Below are 24,982 nucleotides of genomic sequence, written 5' to 3' on the forward strand. Positions count from 1 at the left end.
TAGGTCCTGGTGGATGTTTCGGACTCTGGCGATAAGAACAGTGGATGTTGCGTAATAGGATTCACTAACAGGAAAAACAAGGGGTGGCGTTTTATCCCGTCCATTTCCATCCCACATCTCAGAGTTGTAAACATGCACTCACCTTTAAGAGGTCCTGAGAGAGAGCAAGAGAGAGAGAAAAAGCGAAATGTCACCTGACAGGAAGTGAGCCTAGACAGATCGATGGTGTAACCATCAGGAGCGTCTGGTGTCCTCTGTGCCCTGTGAGTCAGCACTTAGAGTAGAAGATGACACTATTGACTGACAGACTACACACACACACACACACACACACACTTAGCACTAACCCACACAGAGTTAATAATCTGCCAGGTAAAACACATTAAGCATGCACAAGCGTGGGCTCGCACCTGTCACAGGCTCACATGTGCATGCAAATGGCTAATCACTTCTGCTCCAGTAGCACATACTCTCACACACACAGAGGAACACACATGTTGCTGCCTGCGTCCATAACACACCGCAGCAGACAGTTAAACGTCCTCTCATGACGTACTATCAGGCCGTCAGCGTCAGAGCTTCATTCTCAATCGTCTCATTCCTTTAATTGATTTTGCATAATATGGAGCTGCTCTGTTTAAATGCCTTCTTTGTTCTTATCAGTGGCCATCCGTTATAATGAATGTGCTCGGCTTTAATATAAACCTGTCAGAGGCCCTTTTGTTTGTGGACAGAGCTGCACAGGAAGAAGTCATTTAGGACATAATTATAAAAATGCAGAATGAAATTAAATACAGTCATTTTTAGCTGCTATTTATGAATTAGAATACAGATATTGGAAGATTTTGTTTGTTTGTTTGTGAAAACCATGGGTAAAGGACCTTACATTCTGGGTCTGTTCTTTTTTTTATTGTTTTTGTCATTAATGCTTTCACATGGTATGCAAATATTGTGCGTCCAAAAAATGCATTTTTTCTTCATAACAAGGTCAATTCTTCGGAGGTTTCACATCGCAAAAAAAGGCATCAATCAATGATGTTGTATGGAGTGGACCTCACGTCACACCATCACAATGATGGTGGAACTGCTGCAGAAACTAAGCAGAAACCTTCTGGGATCAAAACTGAAGCCATCATGGAAATACCAAAAAACCGCAGCCCCTTGTACTGCCACTTTAGGCTGTCTCCAAAAGCAAGTCAGTTCCTATAGACCCTAATGTTAAAATGTCTAACTTTACAGCCTGGAACAAAAAAAAACAACCTGTTTTGGTCTTTGTTCATGACAGCTGTATGAGGGGGTATGTTGTTTGTCTTATACTAAAGGGCGGGGGCGTTTGAGTGTCTGCAAGGTGTCACCAAGTCTACAAGTCACCACCCCTCGCTCCTCCACACCTCCACCCTCTCGTCTAAACATGGTCACTTCTGGCTCCTAAATATCAAGATCGTGACAGCCAAAATGACAAACTTAGCTCTTCAGAATGGGAATTCACATACAACTGGCTGACGTCACAGTGGCTATGTCCTTTATTTCTATACAGTCTATGGATGCAACTGTTACAAATTTACACTGCTGCCACTATGAATAGATTTTAAGTGAAATATTCATGTCTCATAGCCTTTTCGTCATGCAGCCGGTGTGTAATGGTCTTAAGGATGACATTTTAAAAACAGCACAATATGATAAACTTTTTTTTACATGAAAATATTATATATATATCTTATTTTTAATAGTAATAAACTTTATTTGCAGAGCACTTTTCATACAAGGGATGCAGCTCAAAATGCTTCAGAATAAAAAATGCAATACAAAAGAAAAAAAAGACAAGATTAGACAATCAAAAGACAGGCGGTGATGAACATAATATAAAAGTTAAAAAGCACAGAGAGCAGTAAGAATAGGAAAAATAAGAGAGTTGATATAAAATAATAATCACAAGAATGACATTAATTAAAGGCCGGACTAAATAAATAGGTCTTCAGCGGTTGTTTATAAATGTTCACAGAGCTGTTTTGGAGCATAGTTAACAAAAGCTGTGCTGTCTATTTTCTTGTGTGTATAACTGTGTGTATTTAAAAGCTCAACAGCAGAAGATCTGAGAGTTTGTGAAAAACTATAGAACAGAGAGTCTGCAGTGTAGGCTGTTCCCAAACCATTAAGTGTTTATTTTTATAGTTATTCATGAAGCGGCAGCGTTGTCCATTGCAATTATCAAATGTGTTACAGAGATCTGGGTACATGGTGACATTGCCAAAAAGATGTCCTCCATCACAGTTTACAGCATGGTCTTGCATCAACTTTTGCCCAACATACTTGCTGTTGTAAGTTAATATGCTGCAGTTATATTTTTATTACTGACTTTTCACAGCATTTCAACATTGCACAACATGTTCTCTCAGTGTGATCTGTAATCTCTTTAATCGTGCTAAACTGTTGGCTTGTTTACAATTTTTCTGATCGTCTGATCTTTATCGTAGCAATGTTGTTGTGCTCAGTACCCAGCAATCGCCTCAGTGAGTACAATGCCATCGTAACAAAAAACTGAATTGTAATCAACCAGTCTGTTGTGTGTTTCTGATCACCAGGACTTAATGCACTTGTTTCATCCTATCTCATAACTTGTGTAGAGTGTGTCAGTTCTAGGGCAGCACTAATGTGTCATTTTAGTGACCTGTATCCAAATGTTACTGTTTGTGTTTTACTTGTACCGCTGTAATGAATGTAGACAGTGTGGGACAATTTTGGGGTGTTAGGGGACCAACACTGTGTGTTTCTGTGCACAGTCGTGGGCGTGTGTATGTGTAAGAGAGACTAATGGCCCATTGCCAGCCGAGGGCCTGCAGGGGGATAATTGCTCGTCAAAGCTTCTGCACGAGTCATTACCACAGATTTAACCTCTGACCCCGCACACACTCACACACACACACACACACACATACACACATACACACACACACAGCAGGCTGACCAGGGTGTCGTAGCCAATGACAGCCCTGGGTTTTATTATCGAGAGCAGCAGGGGGACACAGACTGGCGTTGCTGGCTGCCACATCTTTGAGACATTGTCTTTGACACTGTCTCTTTATGTTATTCTCTTAACATCACTATGCAACCTTGTCACCTACAAAATACCTTTGCATATGACGAATAAGTTTTGGAGGACTTTAATTACTGCTGGGATCAGTTAGAAGGAGACTTGGGTTCGTGCTATCTGTGTGTTGTTAAGTTTAGGCTGTTTAAATACTAGGTTAAAGCAGATTTTGTTTTTGGTTACTTCAAACAACAGAACAAACTGTATCATAACAAGGTTTTGTCATAAAGTTGTCATTGCTAACATGTTAGCAAACATACCCTTATCTACAAATCCATCTGATGCAGTGCCACTAGTGTTTCTGACTACTTGTACATCCCATATTCTCTCTCTTTTAGCTCTGGTTTGGTCTCTACCACCTCCTGAGGGACATCTCTAGCTGCTAAATGCTCCACTATGTATGCCAGCTTGTCACTTGCTGTGTCTATCTGCTGTTTGGTGCTGAGCAGCTAGTATACAGTTTTTATTAGAGTTGATGAAGAGTAACAAAATCAAAACAATCAGTTAAAGGAAGCTAAAAACATACATGGGTAAATTGTGCTGTAGTTGCCAAAAGCAGATTTTTCAAGATGGTACATGTTGACATTTGACATTTTGCAGATAATAATTAATGATGAACATTTTATGTTGGCAGTGAACAGCATGTGGCTTCAACAAGAATTTTCACCTTTGTTTATAACAAACGTTAATGGGGCCAAAATTGACTGTTTGTGTATTTGTCTCTGACTCTGCGACCGTGTTTCTCTTGCTCCTCTCTCCTGTCACTGTTTGGACAGCATTTGGTAAATGGACTGCTTTTTGTATCAAGCTTCTCTAGTCTTTGCGACCGCCACTTAGCGACCTTAGCACACTCACACACTATGGACACAGGCATGGGGAGCAATTTGAGTAATTTAAGCAATTTCAGTATCTTGCACAAAGACACCTGGACATGTAGATTGCTGGGGCCAGGGATTGAGCCACGGACCTTTTAAATAGTGGACAACAGCTCAACCTCCTGAGGTGCAGTGGCTGTGGGGGTGTTTCTTCGTCCTGCAGAAAAACAAAAAGTGTTGTTCTGCACCTTCTGAGAGACTCCATCCGACATGTCTGACACTATCACACTTTGTTCCCTCTCTCACATATCAAAAGTTGTTCTCACTGGCTGGCGTTCTCATCAGCTGCAGTGTACGTCAAGAGAGTCCCACACAATAGCAGCATGCACCATTGACCCGAATGAATCATGCTCTGACTGAGTGACAGCACCACACGCCTCACCGCTGCTCCACCATCTCGCACACACACACACACACGCACACAGATTGAGCCCGCATGATGGATTACACAATGGATTATGATGGATTATAATCCTGGCATTCACATACAAACTCACAAACAGTCTTTGGCTCGGCCGTAACAACAGACACTGACTCACAGTATTGTGGTTGACTGCTGGGCGAGATCATATTCTTTTGGATTCACTGGCCTCAGATCAGAGCTGATTCAGTCTGATGCTCACCGTCATTATTTCATTTGTTTAACATGAGTTTCTCACTGGGAGCTCTGATGAAACAGTTGGAGATGTCACTGTTTGCTTCTTTTGAGTGTAACTCCGATTGTGTTGCTATGGAAACGTTGTGCATTCCCCTTCACATCCTCTTCCTTCTTCATCTCTCTTCTTGGTCATTTCATTACGGATAGATAAGAATTTGTTCTTGATTAGCTTCATTGGATATGAATGATTTGAATATTTAAAGGGAAAGTGTCTCAGCAAAGCCACAGCTTTCTTTTCAAAATTCATTTATGCGTGAGCGAACGAGTGAATGAATCCAAACATCAGCAGCTGCCTGAATACAGAGGAGGCTGGCGGATGATGTAGTGCGGGATTGTTTGGCTGTAAACTGACAAAGTGTTTGTGTTTGAACACAAAACTAGAGACAGCTTTAGATTTATGATTCGAAGATGGTGATGTGCAGCATCCTAACTCTCTCTATCTTTCTCTCTTACACACACACACGCACATACACACACACACACACACACACACACACACACGCACATACACACACACACACACACACACACACACACACACACGCACGCACGCACGCACGCACACATGCATACACACATTCTTAAGCAGACTGAGGCAGGATGAATCCCGGCTGCATGACCATAACCGTGACAGAGTGATTTAAAGTAAAGACACACACACACACACACACACACACACACACACACACTTCCATGTTTCTTATCTTCCTTGCTTTTCCAGTCAAGTGAACCTCCAGCATGTTAGGCGTAATTCCTTACAGCCACCTATAGCTCCTGTCCTGTAACCGTCACTTAAAGCCACCACTGTGACAGCTAATTATGTGGCCTGGATTTAAGGGCAAGAAAAGGAACAAGACAGGCTAATATGAACTCCTAAAAAAGCTGTCCTGCCTTTCTGATGTGTTAAAGAAGGAAGTGTGGTCAAACACTTAAGGTTCAGTATAGAGTTAGGGGGATAGTTTGACAGGAATGGAATCTAATGTGTTTTCAGTAGTTTATAATCACCAAAAATCATTGTGTTTACGTTACCTTAAAATGAGCTGTTTATATCCACATATGGAGTCTGTAGATATATTAGTAGTCGTCTATGTTGTTTCTACTGGAGCCTCATATGGACAAACTAAACACTGCCTCTAGAAAGGGCCATTTGCATTTTATTGTCAACCACTGTAGTTTTTTTTTTTTGTTTGTTTGTTTTTTCTTAAATAAAATGCATACTTTTACTCCACTAGACTTCCCCTTAGCATTTTAGTTAAAAAAGGGTAGGAATGAGGTAGGAAGGGAGGGGACAGAAGGACAGACAAGGAATGTGATCATCATTTTTATGTTATGATAAATAAACACCAAAATTAGGACTGCTTGCTTTTTAACAACAGTATTTACTCGTACTTTTACTTTCAAAACTTAAGAACATTTATCTTCATAAAATTACTTTTGATACTTAAAGTAAACATCAGGCACTTTTACTCAAGTTGTACTTTAATTGGTGACTTATTTCTCTTGTAAGAAATCTGTACTTTTACTTTTAAAGTATGGCTTTCGGGTACTTCATCTCCCACTGAGGAGAAGTTTCAATTGGTTGTAATTCAGCGAAGATGCCTCTATATCTTCCTGCACACTTTAAACACTGTTAAAATGTTACTGTTAAGTTTACAGAAATTTTGTATTTAAAGTATTGCCAGTTACCAGAACAAGTAACTGTTTGTTTTTTTCATGGCTTACAATTTGTAACATAGTTACCAGTAATCTTCACTTAAAATATTTGGTAGAAGTTAAAGTCACATATTAGAATATTACTGAAGTAAAAGTCTTAAAGTATCTGATATTTATGGTACTTGGGTATCAAAAATAATTTTATAATATTGACTTTACTTAAATATGGAGAGTAAAAGTACAAATAAATGCTGGTAATAAAAAACCAAGCGGTCAGAATTTTGAGAATTATGGCGTTAATTCCTGGTAACATACACCACCTTAAAAATGGAGCATACATTACAGTGAAGAAAAACGTCTTTTTTCAACAAAGAATTAAAAGAATATTATCTAGACTTTACTCCTTTCACCCCTTCCCTATTTTGTAGTAAGTAACTAAGGTGCTTAAAGGAAATTTAGTGGAGTAAAAGTGAAAGTTGACGGAAATATGACCACTCAAGTAAAGTACAGATACTTCCAAAAATACTTAAGTGTTGTAACAAAGCAATATTACTTTGTTACATTATAACACCGATCGCACCCATAGACTTTATAAAAAAAAACAATGTACTTGTCTTTTTGTGAATTTGCCAATGTGTTTGTTTTTTCAGTAAATTACTAACTGACTTGGAAGACAAAAAAGCAGGTTGAGAAAAGGTGAAAGCAAACCATCACAAAAATAACTGCATATATTTGAGTACAGCAGATAGCACATAACAGAGTTAGAGCCTCCACAGATGGATGTTTGTGCCCTCCTCTCCCCCCTGCTGCTCCTGTCACATGTTGCAGGAATAAGTAGCAGAACTCTAAAGTGACCTTTACTGGTGATAAATATGTGGCTGGCTGCCGGAGTAGAGACTAAAGAGCAGCACTCCTATTTAACCTTTTTTTTACAGTACAAATGCTTTGGGCAAGATGCCCTTTTACAGCATTCATTTAAGATAACAATGTTATAAAGCACAGTGGCTGCAAGAGACTTCTGGCTTTATGGGAAGATTAGATTGCTTTGCCCTGGTGGGCTTTCATTCTCTTACTGCCTTTAATAGTTTAGCCGACTCCATAACCCTAAAAAGCGGAGTAAGAGCAGAAGAATGAGTTCTCTGGACTTCCCACATTTCAATTATTCATCATTCAGAGAGTTCATTTTCGAAGACGGAGAAAGCAGAGTGAGAACAAAGCAGGGAAAATGGAAGGAATGAAGGAGAGACAGATGAGCGATGAGTTATCAAAAGATGGTTAGGACATTCATTGAGACTGAAAATTAGAAGATAAAGTCACAGAAAAGAGGCAGGTAGGTTTAAATCCCCTTTTCTGTAGTATGCAGTTTGAGACACTCACACCTAAGAGTGAATCACTGGTCGAGCTGAGCTGCTGGAGATGTGATGAATCATGAATCAAAAGCTAAGAATATGTTCTGGAGTGAAGCTCGAGCAGCGTATGCTCAAGTGATTCGGCTTTTGATTGAGGAAGAGCAGCGATGAAAGTGTGGATCTGAACGACTACAGGTTAAGCAGCGAGCAGAATGAAAGATGATTGCAGGAACGAAGAAAAGAGGAAGAGGAGGAGAAGTGTGACACAGGCAGGAAATCAGAGGAATATGCTGTGTGCATTTCCTCTCTCTTCACCTTTTTGTCTCGTTCTTTAATCCCTCTCTCCTCCCTCCCCCTCCCCCTTCTCCTCTTCTGAGAGCTGCTGCAAAGGATGGTGTCAAGCCACTTCCATCCCTCTGTCCAAAGCTAATGCATTTCCCTTAAATATTTCAATATGCTCCTCCTCTGTTCTGCAAGGTTGAGTACAAGCTCTCCCTCAGCTGGCGCCCAAAGAGGCGCGCTGCCACCGATAAAACCCTGCCAGGGGTTTGATGTCTCAGAGTGCTCTGAGAGAAACAAGTGCTGAAGACTGGCATCAAAAGGAGGGAGCGATAAGGGAGGATGTGGGAGGACTGCAAGACAGGGATATAGATTATTGATCGAAGGGAGATACATCAAATAACCAATGGGTGTTGTGTGACCGGGCATTTTTTTTTTATTTTCGTGCGTGCTTTTGCAGCACTTCCTGCGCAGATGTAGAGCAGCAGGCTGGCTGATGCAACGTGGAGCAAACTTGTGTTGGTCGTCTGATGTGGTTCTGCTCTGCAAAATCCACTCTGACAGGCACTCCAGTGAAGCACGCAGACAAGCACAAAAGGCCTAGGAGCAAACACAGGAAAATAACACCTGAAAAATCCACTTCCTGCTTTACGAGCTGTTGTGTAAGATAATAAAACTTGTGTGTCTCCTTTGTGAAATTGCTCAAAGATGCATCCAGCAGTGGCAGCAGGAGGAGCAGCGATCGAAGCCTTTATGGTTCAATGATTTCAGTTCTTCATTATGGTCTATACCTGCCTTCCCCACTCTTTCTCTTCCTCTACGTCTGTCTTTCCATCCCTCCATCGCCTCATCTCTCCTGCCAATATATTTCATGGCAGCAGCCGTCGTGGGGCCGGACCTAGAGGAAATTAAAAATCTTTGTTGCTTTGTCGTTCTCCCCTGTGGGTGGGCGGATGTCAATAAAGTCTTGCATTATGGCTTTCCGCACGCGCCCGCACACACACACACACACACACACACACACACACACACACACACACAAGACATACTGTACTCGAGATAAACCATGCACACTTACATCCACCCATACTGTACTGTAGGCTATACATTTACTCTAAGTGACAAGTACACACACAGACACCTTGGGGTCATCCAGTAGTGTGTGTATGTGCGCGTGCTTACTATCATCTGTCTGGTATCGATGTAGAATGTAATGAAGACAAATATTGATATGCTCTTTGTTCTCGTATGTGTTCTAGTTGCAGAACCAGTAACCGGAAAAGCCTCATCCTGACCAGTACGTCGCCCACCCTGCCACGGCCGCACTCCCCACTGCCTGGACACATAGGTCAGTATGTAAAAGTTATAGGCATGATGTGTTGTGCAACTAAACAGTATATTGGGTCTATTATATTTAGTTTTTAAAAAATGTATACATATTGATAAGTATTATTTAAATGATTTTTAAATAGTTGATTTAGAATGAGTTCAAAGGGAAAACATAAAAATTATACAAAAAGCAGACTAGAGAAGTGTGCAGTGTAACCACACTATCACCTTTTCAGGATCTGTGGGAATGTGCTGCATGCTGCAATCAGTAACTCAGTGTGATTACAACACTTTTTTATTTTGGATTGCCTAATTTTCAAGTGTTGTGAGTTTTGCTCGTCTGTAGAGTAAAAAAGTTTAAAATAAATTGGTCAGTGAATTCATGCAGCAGGATAAACAACAGCTCTTAGGTGCACTGGGACATGAAATCAGGATGAAAGTAGGTTGAAACTGATTCTCTTTACATAAAATCTTGGTACTTTTTTGTTGGAAATGTTTGTTTTTAAGTCTCAAAGATCAACTGAAAATATCCAATTATTTTATTCTCACTTTGCTTCAGTAATTTAAAAGTATACCTCAGGATGTATCAGAAACATAGACTGTATATAAAGATGCCTTTTACTGTACAAAAATTAAGTCAGAATACAGCTGCTGTCATCTTGTTCTGGTGATATTTTTTCAAGCGACAACCTCTGGGGCTGATGTTAACGTGCAAGTGCAAAAAAGTACCTTGAATAGCCAGTTGAAGCCATCTCCAAAAGCTTGTCGTTTCCCATAGACACCCACGTTAAAATGCCCAGCTTTACAGTTCAAATGAATACAGCCTTTTACAAAAAATGGTTATGGTCTATATAGCCAATTTCCCCGTTCCTAACAACTGTACCGGTGTGAATCTTTATATAACTCAGCTCAGTAAGTTTTAAAGGTACAAATAATGAAGCACAAGGCGGCTTTGAGTGACAGGTGGGTACCATCCGCTAAAAAGAAGTCGATACCACAGCAGTTTTACATTGGTTAAGTTTGGTAACCATGGCATAACCCTAGATTCAAAGAGTATAGGTGTAGCCATGGCTTTTGCTATTTTCATGGCTTTTGTTAAGTGTAACATTTTGTTTACCTAAAAAAGTCTTGCTCAGCCTTTGGTTGCACTACTCCATCCTCTGTTCCAAATATGGTCACCTCTGGCTCCAAAAATCCTAGATGGCAACTACATAATGCTGATCTCAAGGCTTTGAATGGGAATCCATAAACTAATGGGTGATGTCACGGTGGCTACGTCCATTAATTTTACACAGTTTCCCACGTCATTTAGAGCCAGAGGATGCAGAGTTGTGATCGGGAAGTGGAGCTGCGGTATCAAGTCGCCCATACACCTGCTCAGCCCGATTGTGAGCAGCACCGTTAATCACGAGCACACAGATTGACACACACAGCTGCCAATCATGAAGTGACACTCTTTTTACCTTCGAATCACCAACTGAAACCAAACTTATCAGAAAAATGAACACTTGAACAAACATCAGCATGATAGATAGAAGTGCCTTCAAAGACCATCTGTGTGAAAAAAATGTAATTTTAGTTTCTCCTATTGCCCATTGGCTAACATGGAGGGGGTGGGGTTTATGGCCTGGGCTGCAGCCAGCCACCAGGGAGCCATTGAGATGTTTGTCACTTTTGGGAAGCTGTTATGTCATCCACCTTTATGTACAGTCATTGGTCAATACATTGTGACATCACCTGATGTTCCAGCATTGGCATGGAGTGCCATAAGTATGGGCTGAGGGTGCCAAAAGATCAACGAGACAACATCAAAACTGTAAAAACACCAGCAAACAAACTTCAGAGTCACTGTGTAAAAAGCACACCAAATGCCAGTTGTCATAGTAACGTAATAATCTTGAAGCAATGTGTCCTTAAAAGTGAGGTTGACCAAATGAAATGGAAATGACTTTTGGTATATATTTGTCCACTAACCCGCAGTATATGTGTTCTTCTCTGTTGTGTCCATATGTATTTTAACAGGAAGCAGTCCGTTGGACAGCCCGCGCAACTTCTCACCAAGCGGACCTGCCCACTTTTCCTTCGCCTCCTCTCGCAGGTTGGCATCCTTCCTTTATTCACACAATAAGTCACACATGCAACGTCACGAGAGCGGTGCGAAAAAGTTGACTGAAATTGCTGATGGGATTATTTTTACACTCGCACACACAGAAAAACCCTTCAGGGAGCACACCCACTCAAACACACAATCATGCAAAATGAAACTGCATGCTGTGACCCTGTCTCTGTCCTGTGCTGCTCCCAGAGCAGACAGAGGCGTGACAGGGGGACCAGATGAATGAGGCGAGGTGCCAGGATTTTGCCCAAACGTGTATCCCTCATCACTCACTCAGAGGAAGTGTCAGACATGGCTGGAGAGGGCCTGAGGGGAGAGAGGAATAAAAGGAACAAAAGCGTAATTGGATAGAGAGAAAGTGAAGGTGGTGGGATTGCTTTAGTATAACTGTGCTGTCTGGAGGGACTAAAATAGAAACTCATATTGGAGTTCTGGCTGTTGAAAGTGAAAGAGAAAACAGTTTTAGAGTCTAACATATGTTCTCTCTTTCCTACTTTTATTTAATTTTCTCCTCAGGGCTGATGGTCGTAGATGGTCCTTGGCTTCTCTGCCTTCCTCAGGATATGGCACCAACACACCCAGCTCAACAGTGAGTTTAAGAAGAACGCCACACACCAATAGCTTCGATGCAATCACTTCATTTTTATTTATATCAGTATATTGGCATTGACATTGACATTCATCAAAGATTTTCTCAACTCATTGTCTCTTTTCTCATCTTCGTATTGATTTCCAATCTGATACCATTGTTTTGTTTTTGCAATTTTTACACAAGGTGACATGAAGCAGCCTAATCACCAGAATAAATGTTGGTGTTATACATTTCTGCAAATCACTGATATGTTACATTTTAAAGCTCATATGTTAAAACTTTAAACTTCTTACATTTCAATGCTATGCTGTGACAACGCCGTGGTTAACATGTCGTTCAGGCACAAACACCACTAGTTAGGATTATCAGGTTTTTTGGCTCAAAATATCTGCATTTATCGCTGTAAACATAGTTGGACATGTGCTATCTCTTCTTAACATATACCTGCTTTTGTCTGTGTTAAAGAGTGCTCTCCTGCTGTCTCACCTAGGTGTCAAACCATCTACTATCTCTTCTTCCTCCTGATGAGAAAGTCACCTCATATAAATGAAATCTGTACTTCATGAAATGCATGAATGTAACATATCTGTGGTTTGCAGAAACATATAACATTTTATTCTGGCGACTGAGCTGCATGCAGCTAGTAATCAGCAGCTAGGATCGGTCAAGTCCAGGCCAATACCCAGTCCACTTGTAATGGTGCTGATACCAACTTTGCATGTTGGATCGGTACATCTCTAGTCAATACGTGATGGACATATTTATATGAATTTGCCTATATGACATACAGCATGTATTTAAGATCAGTGATCATCAATATGTTGACATGTGGCATCTGCAGTTCAGTTGGTGGAGCAGGTTGGTTGTTAGTTGAAAGGTTTGTGGCTTGAGCAATACACCAAATTGTTCTTGGGGTATATGTAAGTAGAGTTTTCCACATATTTATTTATTTTTGGTGGACCGCTACAATATCGACACTAGATAGATATTCTAGATATCCTACTTTTGGAGCTCTCTCTCTCTCTCTCGTGGCAAAGTTTACAAAACAGCAGAGCACCAATTGCAGTGAAAGACAAACTTCACCGTTTGTTAATTCATATAGAAATAGAACTTTTCATTTCAGTAGCGTTCTCATTTTAGTGTTGTCTATCATTTTTTCCATCCAGCACTGGGTCTTACCTGTATAATGGCAGCAACAAAAAGTTTGCTCTCACTCACCTCTGTAGCAGCTGCCCCCTTAATCCATCACTCTGATCTGATCATTTTTAATCAGTCCAACTGCAAACTGAATGAAAGTTAGTCTTGCCTGTGATGATCAAACAGTTTGCTCCTCAATTCTCTGCCCGTGACTTAAATTCAACAAACTGCTACTGAGGAAAAAAATGTCTGCTCATGAGGACTTCCATCTGTGCTGCATTTACAGACATGCAAGAACCCCTGACTTCTGAAAGGAGACACAGAATGATCACGAAGGCGCATACACACATACACACATATATACACACACACACACACACACACACACAAACATTGTTAACCCCCACACATAGAGTTGCTTTGTACAAAAGCATCTGCCAAGTCAATGTTATGTAACGTTTTGAGAGTAGGTGTATGTTTTCTTTAAGTTCTCTCTTAAAGAAGTTACCAGCTACATAAGGACACGACAGACGTGACTACAGCAGCAACTTTTCTTCATCTGTCGAGTATTATTACAGCAGCAGCCTCTGCACCTTAGGCTTTCTCAAATGTAGAATAGAGCTGACTAAGTTTGTCCTTGTAACACAAAACGTGTGGCTGTCAAACAGGACTCCAGAGTGTCGCAGCAGTCTCCTGGAAAGTCTCCTAAAGTAAAAACAGAGGCCTCTGGTGACTGTTGGGCTGGTTTCACAGAGTGATTCCTTCATGTTTCCCTTCTCTGTAGTGTGACAAGTGAAAACTCATAAGGATCAAACTTTTTTTTTTTTTTCATTTTCAGTTTTACCTGAGAAACAGTGAAAAAGTAGTGCCAAGGTGTGGGATCTGCTTTTTCTTCTCTCTATAGATCAACACCTAAAACTCTATGTTAGATTTTTCCTCCATTGCTAAATTGATGAGGTGGGTTTTTGTATCCTTTTCATGAATATGCATCTCACTGAAAGAGGCCATTTGCATATATTTTTCATGCATAAAATCTACTTGTAAATTCATGTTCTAAAACTTGCATGTTCTACTTTGGTCTCGTTGCGCTTTGAAATGATTACACGCCACACTTGCAGCTAAATGCCATGCATACACAAACACACACGCCCCTGTGCTCTCTGACTTTGTACTCGCTGCTGCCAGTCTCAGCCGATTATTTAAGAGCATTCTAGTGCAGAAGAACATGCATCACATGTAAACCCGAACTAAAAATAACTCATCAGTTGCTAAGATATGATCGACCTGATTTTTCTGCAGCTGATGACTTGGCCTTTCTGGAAAAAAAAAAAAAAGTGGAGCAGGGATAATGGAAATGAAATGTAACCAATCTGTATGACTTCCCTGTTCCAGTAACCATTTCTCTGTCCATCACTCTATCTCCAGAGAGGCGGAGATGGATGGTTAAGAGGGGCAACAGAGACAAATAAAAGAGAGTGTAGGTGGAAATGAAACTTGTTTAGAAACAAGCAGAGGCACAACAACAATGTTCACTTCTGTCTGAGTGAAGCGTAAGCGACTACTCAGAGAAATGAACCCTGCCAAGGCCCATTTGGCAAATAGTCCATTTGAGAAATAGACCTTAATGTGTATGACACTCAGGTGGAGGCAAGGTGTTGACTCATAATCCACCCCCAGTGCACTTTGGTGCCACCTTCAACACAATGGCTTCCTCTGTGTCTACGCTTCTTTTCACACATCATTTCTTTCATTGACTTCCTCATCGTAGCAGCATGTATAGAGACACATACAGTACACTGCAGGTGACTCATTTATCTCTTTTTACCTGTAGATGAGTTTGATTTGATTTCTCAGTCTATACCCCCCCCCCCAATCCCATCCTGTCCGTCAGGTTTCACTGCTCTGCTGGTTCTTACATGGGCCATTACTCGCTTGATTAGTTACAGCAGGACCTTTTGCATACTGAACAGAGCACATGAAAGCAGGAGGTGTGTGTGTGTGTGTGTGTGTTTAGGAGTTTCCTATATAAAGAGGAAGATATGGATCAAATTTATTCATAAAAGCTGGATAAAAGATAGAGGTGGTCCAAATGATGAAACCTTCATTTTGTTGGTTCTGTTTATGCATGTAACGTTCTTTTTGTTAGGTTTTGGTAAATCAACATGGTTGGGTGTCTTTAGGTTTAGGCTTGTTTCTTCTCCCAGAACTAACTGATAAGTTAGTTCTGGGAGAAGAAACATCATGATGACGTGCCCTAAAATAACTCAAAGTTTACCTGGTTTCACATGGTTCCTAACAACAGCTCTCCTGAGCCAAAATCCTGTGTTTTGTGCACCATCCAAAACTTCCTTCCCTCCCACGCTTACTTCTTTTCTCCTGTCAGCAAGTAGGTCACATGATCACAGCCTTCCGATTTATGTGGGTTATACACAAAGTCAAGGTCAAGGTAATCCTTAGGGGGAATACATTGCACAGCAATCAGTAAAAACAATACATACAACAATGCGCAACAACACAAAACTTACAACACTTCTACAATTTAAAAATCATATAATACTGTTGAGGAGTGCAATAGTAGCAGGGGCAAATTCATTTTTAAGTCTACACCTGGGCAGAGTGTATCTGCAACCAGATGGGAGCTGCTTGTACTCGCTGAACAGGGGCGGCTGTGGACAGCAAGGACTGAACAGGCCTTCTTTACAGCTCTGACTTTGTACAAATAGGAAAGCTCCTCAAGATAAGTGCCAGCTGTTCTACTGTACAGACTCACAATGCCTTCCAGCGTATTTGTGGGTTTTTTTCAGGGTAAGTGACCCAAACCAGCACATAAAAGAAAACATTAAAACAGACTCAGTAAAACAAGAATAAATGTTTTCATAAAAGAGGTGTCAGTGTTAAAAGTTCTGAGCTTTCAAGAAATTCACAAATTCTGGTGCATTACCTTTCATAGGCATAGTATGATCAGTGCATGAGAACAGCCTGCTATGGAAGCAGCCTCTGTCTGCCGGTCCTTTTGATTTTCTTCACAACCATTCAGCAACTATTCAACAGCTGAATGTGAGCTCTACGGGACATATTTATTAGTGATGCTTTATGGACACGTGTGTGTGTATGTGTCTTGAGAGGGCACCACCATTTAAATAACCCTGCCAAAAGGCATGCCGGGTACAGCTCGCTCTATAGCGCTCGCTACAGATTATTCAACAGCAGATGAGGAAAGAGAGACCGGAGATGTTACATTGTAGCAAACGCAAACATTTTAGGCATCAGCGATGTAAATGTCAGTGAATGCTTTCATTCCTGGAAATAGTGTGCTCCCAAATAGCTAGTGGTTAGCAAATGACACATTTACACTAGCTTTGCTTGCAAATATGTCATGGCAGGTATATTGCTCAAGACTCAAGGAAGCAAAATACCAAGTGCCAAGGCAGTGTTTGAATGAAAAAGTTACAGGCAGCATTACTGTATACTATGAACATAAATAAATAAATACATACATACAGAAAGAACGAAATCGTGATGTGACAGGCAGTTGGCTGACTAACAACTATTATGGTTTAATATGTTTTTTACTTTTGTAAACATACAGTATATTTATTTAAGTTTTTGTTTTTGTCTTGGTCTGGGTACTGATTTGATGTGTAGTGTTTGTCTTGTCTTAATCCTGTCTTGGTTTTATATTGCTCTCTATTTCACTTGCAACTGACACTTTTGTTTAATCTTTACTGTACTGACCAATTATTAAAGTCTTTTATAAGTGTCCTCAACTGTCCTATTTGAAAAAAAAATCTATAATCACATTGTCAAAGAAAGAAAGAAAGGACATGGCCACTGTGACATCACCCACTATTGTGTGGACTACTGTTTGAAGTCTTAAGTTTTGCATTTTGGCTTTCGCCATCTTGGATTTTGGAGTCAGAAGGGACCATATGTGGACAGTGGAGTTGTGCAGGAGTGTGGGCTGAATCTGTCTTACAGACTATAGTGATACCTCGCAGACAGTCTGTCACTCAAAGTGACCCCCCCTTAAATATGTATGAATTATAGCCTTAATAAAATGTAAATGGGGAGTTATATAAAGATTCACAGCCGTACAGTTGTCATAAGTGTTGAAATAATTAGCTATAGGGAGCAAAACTGTGTTTATTTCTGTTGTAAAGTTGGGCATTTTAACTTGGGGGTCTATGGAGATTTGCTTTCAGAACTAGCCTCAAGTCACCATTTTAGGAACTGCAAGTTTTGGCACTTCTGTGTTGGCTTTATTTTTCAGCCCTGGAGGCTGCCGCTTAAGCGATACCAGAGGCTAAGCAATCAGCATGTTTCAAACAGGCACATTTTGTTGGGGAATAGCACGAGTCTATTGACATCAGCAGACCTGAGCTGTAGGTCTGATAAACAAAGGAGAAATATTTCTTTTCACGATCTCTCTCTTTTCTCTCTTTCCCTTTTCTCCTGTATCATAGATAATATTATAGTCAGAAAGAAGAGGAGATCCTGTCATATTTTCTACAATGAACACATTTTCTTTTGGTTTCATTTTTATTAAGTCACATGTGATGCAGATAAATTATATTCAGTGTGTCTACAGCTTAGTTACTGTACATAAAGTTAGTTACTGTACAAAAAATAGCCACTTAGGCCTAAACATTTTTTTTTTACATTATGTAACATTCCCATGATAACCTTTATTATTAAGTTATGAATTCACAAACAGAAATGCAAATGCAAATAATCACTGAATAAGCTTTAATTAAAAAAAAAAAAAAAAAAGCTGCTGCTGTAGAAATGGCTCCTGAGCATTTGGTGTCTGGGCAGTGGAGTTCATTTACAAACTGTAGTTAGATCTCACATCTTTTGCAATGTGGGAGTAAAGACGAAATAAAAGAATAGTGTTAGAAATTATGATTTTGCACCCTTTTTATTGTATTAATAGTACGTAGATGTGCATATACATAAGCACAGGTTTCCTTGCTTCCTAGTTCCTTGCATATTTTCCCTGCACCCCTTGTCACGTCTTCTGCTAGAGGGACGAAGACACAAGTGAAGGAAATCTGAATGCAATTAAGTGAAATGAGATTCACCCAGTGACTGCATGAAAGGAGACACATACGAGACAGTATTTCATCTCTGATAACCATCATATCCAGTGGCATTTTCCTCGGCCTCCAAGCTCTTTGTGTCTCCAGGGAGCCTCCTAATTGATTCTGTTGACTGGACTTGCTGCATTCACATCTTCATTTCACTGCTTTTTTTTCCTGCAGCTTGCAAGTGGCTGAGACCTGAATGAGGCCTCTAATGGATTTTTATAGGAAAAATCATTGCGTGGCCAAAGCCAACCATGGTGTCCCATCGGGAAATGTGTTCATTAAACCTCCCATTGATCCAGGCTGGTTTTTCCCTCCTGCACTGAAGAAAAGTCTTTTGTTTAAAACCGAACAGTGCTGCCATTAACCCCCCGAGGCAGCAGACACTTTAGGCGGCAGTCAACTTTTAGGTGGAGGGACTCTTTCATTCCCTGCAGTCTTTTTGCTCTGCTGTTCAGTCCACATTATTCTGTTTTGTTTCCTCCTACACTAATTCCTTCTGGATATTTTTCTTGTTTCTCCACCTCTCTCTCTTTCTTTCTTGTTCTTTTAAGTTGGTCTTTGTTTCAGTTCTTTCCACCTACTCATATCATAGTACGACTTGTGCTTTCTTCTCTTCTTCTTTCTCTTCTCTTACTGTCACCACATCGGTGAAGGTGCTCCTCCTTTCCATCACTGGATATCCATTTTAAACTATTGATGCTGCAACAGGAAGCTTTCAAAGAAATCCAACGAACAGCTGTTTGCAGTTTAACCTTGTCTCTTTTTCATGTCTCTCTCCAGTCATCAAGCTCGTCCCAGGAGCGTCTGCACCAGCTGCCCTTCCAGCCGACCATGGACGAGTTGCACTTCCTGTCCAAGCACTTCGGCAGCACAGAGAGCATCACAGATGATGACGGGGGCCGACGCTCGCCGCACGTCCGCCCTCGCTCTCGAAGCCTCAGGTGAGAGCACAGCAGGTCATGGCCAAGAGACAGTTTAAGCAAATGAAGAGCTATGGGGCATCTAGCCAACTATGATGTAGGTTTTTTACATTTTGTCCCAGAGAGCAGAAGCCTTATAAGGACTTAGGTGCTGTTTTCTTCGAGTAGCAGGAGGTAGCCCCCATTCTCTGACTCAGCAAAACCATAACACTGTGACATTTTTCTCTGGATACAAAACGTTCATGAGTCACTGCCATTAGGTTGTTTTCAGACTACAGTAAAAAGCATTATTCCTAAATTGTTCTTTTGTGGTAATAATCTGGTGAAGAAAAATAAACTCAAGTAATGAAAATTCATCATGTCAAGCTTTTGTAAAAGAACATTGTGCTGCCCTTTCAGGTTATAAAAGGAAAACGTTAATGAGTGTGCAGGAACAACTTCATTCTGTCATGAAGAGATGCAGAGAGCTCTCAATCTTCTACTAAGAGCACAGCCCTTTTTGTTGCTTATCTTGCATAATTCACCCATTATGATGTAGGCTATGTATTATTATGCATTTGTCAAGTCTGTTGAAAGCTTCATTTTCTAGAGCTGGAATATAATGAGAGTTGAGATTCATTCTGTTGGCTCTACTGTTTTATTCAAGACAATATTTTGCAGTTTCATAAATGAGGCAAATATAAAAATACAAGTATTTCTGTGTGTGGGTTATTGTCATATATTAATTGACCATAGTGGAAAAAGTATTTAGATCCTCAACTATAAGTACAATATCACAGTATGAAACAATCCATTTCAAGTAAAGGTACTGCATTCAGAATTTTACAAGTAAATAAAAGTTCATGAATATTAGTGGCAAAAGTACTGGAAGTATGCAGTATATTGAATTGGATTATTACTTCTATAGCATTTTATGTTGTTAGAGATGAATTGGAGGCCTATATTAGCCACTGACTGAAGAATAAGTCTGCTGATATGCAAGGTTTTTGTCAAAGAATCTCATGAAAAGAATAAAACAAATAATGAACTGATCTTAATAACAGGTATTGTCTTTGTGGCAAAATCTCCAAAAACACTTCAGTACGCAATAGTAACCAAAATATGCACTTTCCACTGCTGTTTAAGTAATGTTTCCGAAAAACAGCGATTTTAAGAAAATTACTAACTCTTTGAGAAAAAATTAGGTTTCAAAGATTAATGTCTATAAGAGATGGGGTTGGGAAGTCAGAGAAAAATGACATCAACCATTGGTTTGCAGACTCCCTTTTCGAAGCTTCAAGTATGACATTTTGTCTGTCACCATCTGAGTTTTGGAGCCAGAAGGGCCATATTTGAACGAGAGGGAGAAGATGACCCTAACGTCAGAGACTAGCTTGGTTATCATGGTGCATTTATAGCTATGTTTAACTTTGATATGACTAAAGCTACCTTTCAGACAGGCTGAAAATCATTAAAACAAAATGTTCTTACCAGAAAAACTGAATATCCAATTCCTAAGAGGATCTTTAAGTGTAACCAAAGTGTGAAAATGTCACAATTAAATTTCATGAACTGAAAAGACACTGAAATAACTGCAGCTATGGCTATACAGTTGTTGCTGTGGTAGCAACTTGTCAACAAATGGCATTCACCCGCAGCCCATCCTTAAATATGTGTGATTTCAAGCCTTAATAAAATGTAAACAGTTGAGTTGTATAAAAATCATGCAGCTGTCATGAATGCTGAAATTACCTCAAAAGAGGTACCAGGCTGTAAACATGTCTATATTTGGTGTTAACTTGCGCATTTTAACATGGAGATCTATGGGAACTGACTCGCTATTAGAGCCAGCCTCATGTGGTCATTAGAGGAACTGCATTTTTTGGCACATTTGCCATCATACTTTATAGAAAAGTGCACAAATTAACTGTGTTGTATGGGAGTAAAAGTACGAAATAGCAGAAAATGGAAATATAAACATAAAGGACAAGTACCTGAGTACTTGAGAAAATGTACCTACATGTAGCCACAATTATTATATCAGTATCAGGCTGCCCTGCAGTGCTTTAAGCCTCTCCAGAGTGCAGCATCTTCTCCATTAGTCTCTGGTGAACACTCCCTCCAAACACACCTATTATAGCCTCCCCCCTGGATGCAACATGCCCCAACTACATACGACACGTCACTACTTATCAGTATTCAGTTTTCATATTAAGCTTCTCAGCAGCCGCTGCCCTAGATAATCTCCTATCTTGTGGCTTCAGTATACAGAATGCTGTTGTTGTGCACCTTGACATATCTCATTATTTCTATTCATATCACATATTCCTGTGAGGCTAAATTGTGTCTGCCCATAAGAGATCTTTTCATAATGTGTTTTTCTGTTGCAAATGTCTAATTCTGCACCATATGAGATACTATGTGATAACAGTGTTATGTTTTGGGCTTTTTTTCTGATGTTGATTTTTTTATGTGTGTTGGGACAAGTGACTAAATGTATTCATGCTTGCTGGACGTGTGTCTCAAGTGTGGCGTGACGTGCAGGACACCGGATCCATTAGGGAAAACAAACAGAGTGTCCTGAATTTCTAATTAGCACAATATACAGACAGGATGGACATGAGGGGAAGAAGTGAATTATTTCTGCGTTCAAGTGAAAAATTTAGCATTGCGTCTCAGCAGCTGCCTCCTCTGGCTCTCTGTCCTTTGATTATCCCAGTCAGTGCTGTATATTACACTCCTGCTCTTTGTGTTTGTCTCTCCTCAGCCCGGGGCGCTCTCCATCCTGCTATGACAACGAAATAGTGATGATGAACCATGTCTACAAGGAGCGCTTCCCCAAGGTCAGCCTCATCACAAACAAATACACAAGTGTAAACTGAACATCCATATACACGTCAAATACGCACACAAACGATATGCGTGCAGTCATTTGCCACCTTTTTAAGATACTGAATTATATTTAAAACGTGGTGGATTATTTTTTCCATGGCAACACATTAATTAATGCTCATTATTTGATTAGATGATGATGTGTTGAGAGCCACAGGGGGTGAACCTCAGAACAACACACAAACAAGCTAAAAATCCTTCTCCAGAACAGAGGAGAGCTCCAGGCAAACAGCGGATTAAAGAGTTCTTTCCGAAGTGAAAACCTGGGAAGCAGACGGATGCCAGTACAGTCTTGGCTTTGTACAGGGGAGCGTAGCAGTGGTGTGTTCAAGTGACATGAAGATCAGAAAGGCTGCAGCATATTAGATCAACTGGAAAACAGGGAAAAGACCACATACAAAATTATATATACAGTGAACTAGCAAGATATTACTGTGGTATAATCTGGGGCTGTCTAATTCCTGTGGTAGCTCTAGGGTAGTACCACCATACACTCTAACTAGTGCTAACTAGAACCATTTATTCACACATATGTATGTTTGTCCCCATAGGATAACCCATTCTAGTTACTTGTAGAACTTTTTATAAAGGTTGCACCTGGAAACTTGAGTGAGTTCTACCTAGAACCCAACATAAGGGATTATAACTAGAATCATATGTGAAAGGTTTCACCCAGAATCCCCTGTAAGAGATTCTACAGACAACCTTTCTGTGATGTAATGTTTCTGCCCACAACCCTCTCTTAGCCCCTTTTCCACCAAATTGGCTCTGGTTCTTAAACCGGCTCTGTTCAACGCTCTGGGAACCTTTGTGCTTTCCAGCAAACTAGTCCAAATTTCCACAAGTTTTGATCAGAACCATTGTAAACAGGAATGTGAAGTCAACAGAGTGCATTGCACAATGCACACATAAGTAGCAGGTTGGAAGATTTCAATGATTACCTGCAAACTTTTGTTCTGTTAATACAGGTATTTGTTTTTATCCAAAAACAAGCATGGACCAACTAAAAATGAGACCACTGCAGACTTTTTTCAGATTATTTCTCTGTTAACATCTCCATTGTGGCTTTCTTCATCCTCTCTCTGTAATGGTTCACAGCCACCAAACAACTTTTCAGGTCCCAAACCACTTTATTTTTTGGTGGGTTTGCTCTTAACGTAATGCTCTTAACTCGTTCTATGTCGGTCGAAAATGGGTGTCTGGGGATCCTATCCAGAACCCTTTAACCTTTTAAGGTTATTAAAAAGAACCCACCAAGAGCTCCTTGATATTTGAAAGGTTTCATCTAGAACTAGGGTTCTCTAATAATAGATATTGACTACATTACCCATAGATCTCTCTCCTACTAATCATGTTTTAGTTAAACGTAATAGCATGCATCGAAAGGAACCAAGTTGAGCAGTTCTTGGCTTCATAAGGCTCCTAAAGGACCCGCACTGATGTGGTCCAGTAAACCCACAACGGTCATGGTTCACAATCACCTTTTCATGGAGTGGAGATTTTGGGAAGTCACTACCACTACAACCTTAACTAGAACTAGAACTAACAACAAAATGTCAAGTACCAGGAAATGGTATATTTTGTACAGCCTGAAATGCTGGTAAAGATCAAAGACTATGACAGACCAATTTTCAAAAGTGATAAAAGAAACAGCTACATTTATAAAACTGCCATTTGAAACATGGTTAAATATTTTAATATTTTTCTTCAACAAATCCTTAAAGAACTCTTCCAAAAAGGGTTCTTATGATGAAGAGTTCTTAATAGGATCATTAGTCTTACAAAGAACCCTTAAAGCAGATGCTTATGGTTCTAGGTAGGACATTATCCCTTTATGAAGAAGCCTTTTGGAGCTTTTTTTTCTAAGAGTGTATTGTCTGAGAACAACAGCTGATCATTCGCACAAAATCTTTTCCTTCAACAAGGTGCAAATCGATTTTAGTAAGACTGGAGCTGCAGTGATGAGCCAGGCGGCGGTATTACCCTGTCATACACACACTCACAGGTCACAACACTGTATGAGTCATGTACCAGAGTATATGAAGCAGAGTATAAGAAGTCCTATAGCCTCATTGTTAGGCAAACCTTATAACTGCGATGTGGACAGTTTGACTCCTGGCCATGGCATGTCATACTCATCTCTCTCACCGTCTCTTTCTCACCGTTTCACCCTCCTGCTGCTGTGAGCTGTTATCTCTGTGTTTCTGCAACCTTGTTACTTTGAAAGAAGCTTACCATTCTCCTCTGACCTCCAGCATAAAGACAGCTCTCAGTCAAAGGGCAGACACTGAGATGTCTTTTCACTGTTCTTGGTAAGCTGTTGACGCCGCAACGCATGAAAACTCCTGGAGGTCGTCCGCATCTGAGATGCTAGGCCTGACCTATGTGTCACTGAACATGAGCACAACATCAATCAGATCACGTATCTCGCTTCAGGCCAATATATGTAATCAAACAGTAAGCTAACCTCTTGAAACTGTCTGCGTGCGTTATATACTGAGATGTTGATATGACTCAATGGGCCTGATGCAGCAACATTTTCTTAAATTTCTCTTATATTTTTCTCAAGTGCGTGAGGGTTTCCTCACACACTTGCCCATATGCATACATATGTTCTCTTTTACAGTAATGCATTGTGAAGCTCTGCTAACAAAGTGAATGGACTGCATTTATATAATCCTTTTTGAGTCTTACAACCACTTAAAGCTTTACAAAACCGGCACCATTCACCTATTCATACACACATTCATACACTAGTGGCCAAGGCTACCATACAAGGTGCAACCTGCTCATTAGATAAACATTTATACATTCAGTATCTTTTCCAAGGATCAAGCCACCGACCCTCCCATAAGTAGAAAACTGCTCCATCTCCTTAACCACAACTGTTCTTTACACATACAGTAACACAATCTTCCTAGGACTGTGAATTAAGGGTCAACATTGGTGAACCCTACCTCCATTACAACGAAAATAACAAGTAGTTGCATGCTGGATGATCCACATAAATTTTGGATGTTCAATGGAG

At 40.2% G+C, this 24,982-nt stretch overlaps 1 protein-coding gene across 3 annotated transcripts in view; it reads left to right on the forward strand.

Annotated features, from left to right (window-relative positions):
- The window catches only part of mast1a (microtubule associated serine/threonine kinase 1a), an 89,175-nt gene that overhangs the window by 27,226 nt on the left and 36,967 nt on the right, over positions 1-24,982 (forward strand). For all 3 annotated transcript variants that reach the window (XM_042485278.2, XM_088075510.1, XM_088075511.1), the window contains 5 exons: positions 9,162-9,250; positions 11,254-11,329; positions 11,864-11,936; positions 18,944-19,104; positions 21,830-21,905. In XM_042485278.2, coding sequence (XP_042341212.2) covers positions 9,162-9,250; positions 11,254-11,329; positions 11,864-11,936; positions 18,944-19,104; positions 21,830-21,905 — 475 coding nt within the window. The remainder of the gene's footprint in view (positions 1-9,161; positions 9,251-11,253; positions 11,330-11,863; positions 11,937-18,943; positions 19,105-21,829; positions 21,906-24,982) is intronic.

Source organism: Plectropomus leopardus, chromosome 3 (assembly GCF_026936395.1).
Source record: "Plectropomus leopardus strain MGB_pleo_1.0 chromosome 3, ASM2693639v1, whole genome shotgun sequence".
NCBI lineage: Eukaryota > Metazoa > Chordata > Actinopteri > Perciformes > Serranidae > Plectropomus > Plectropomus leopardus.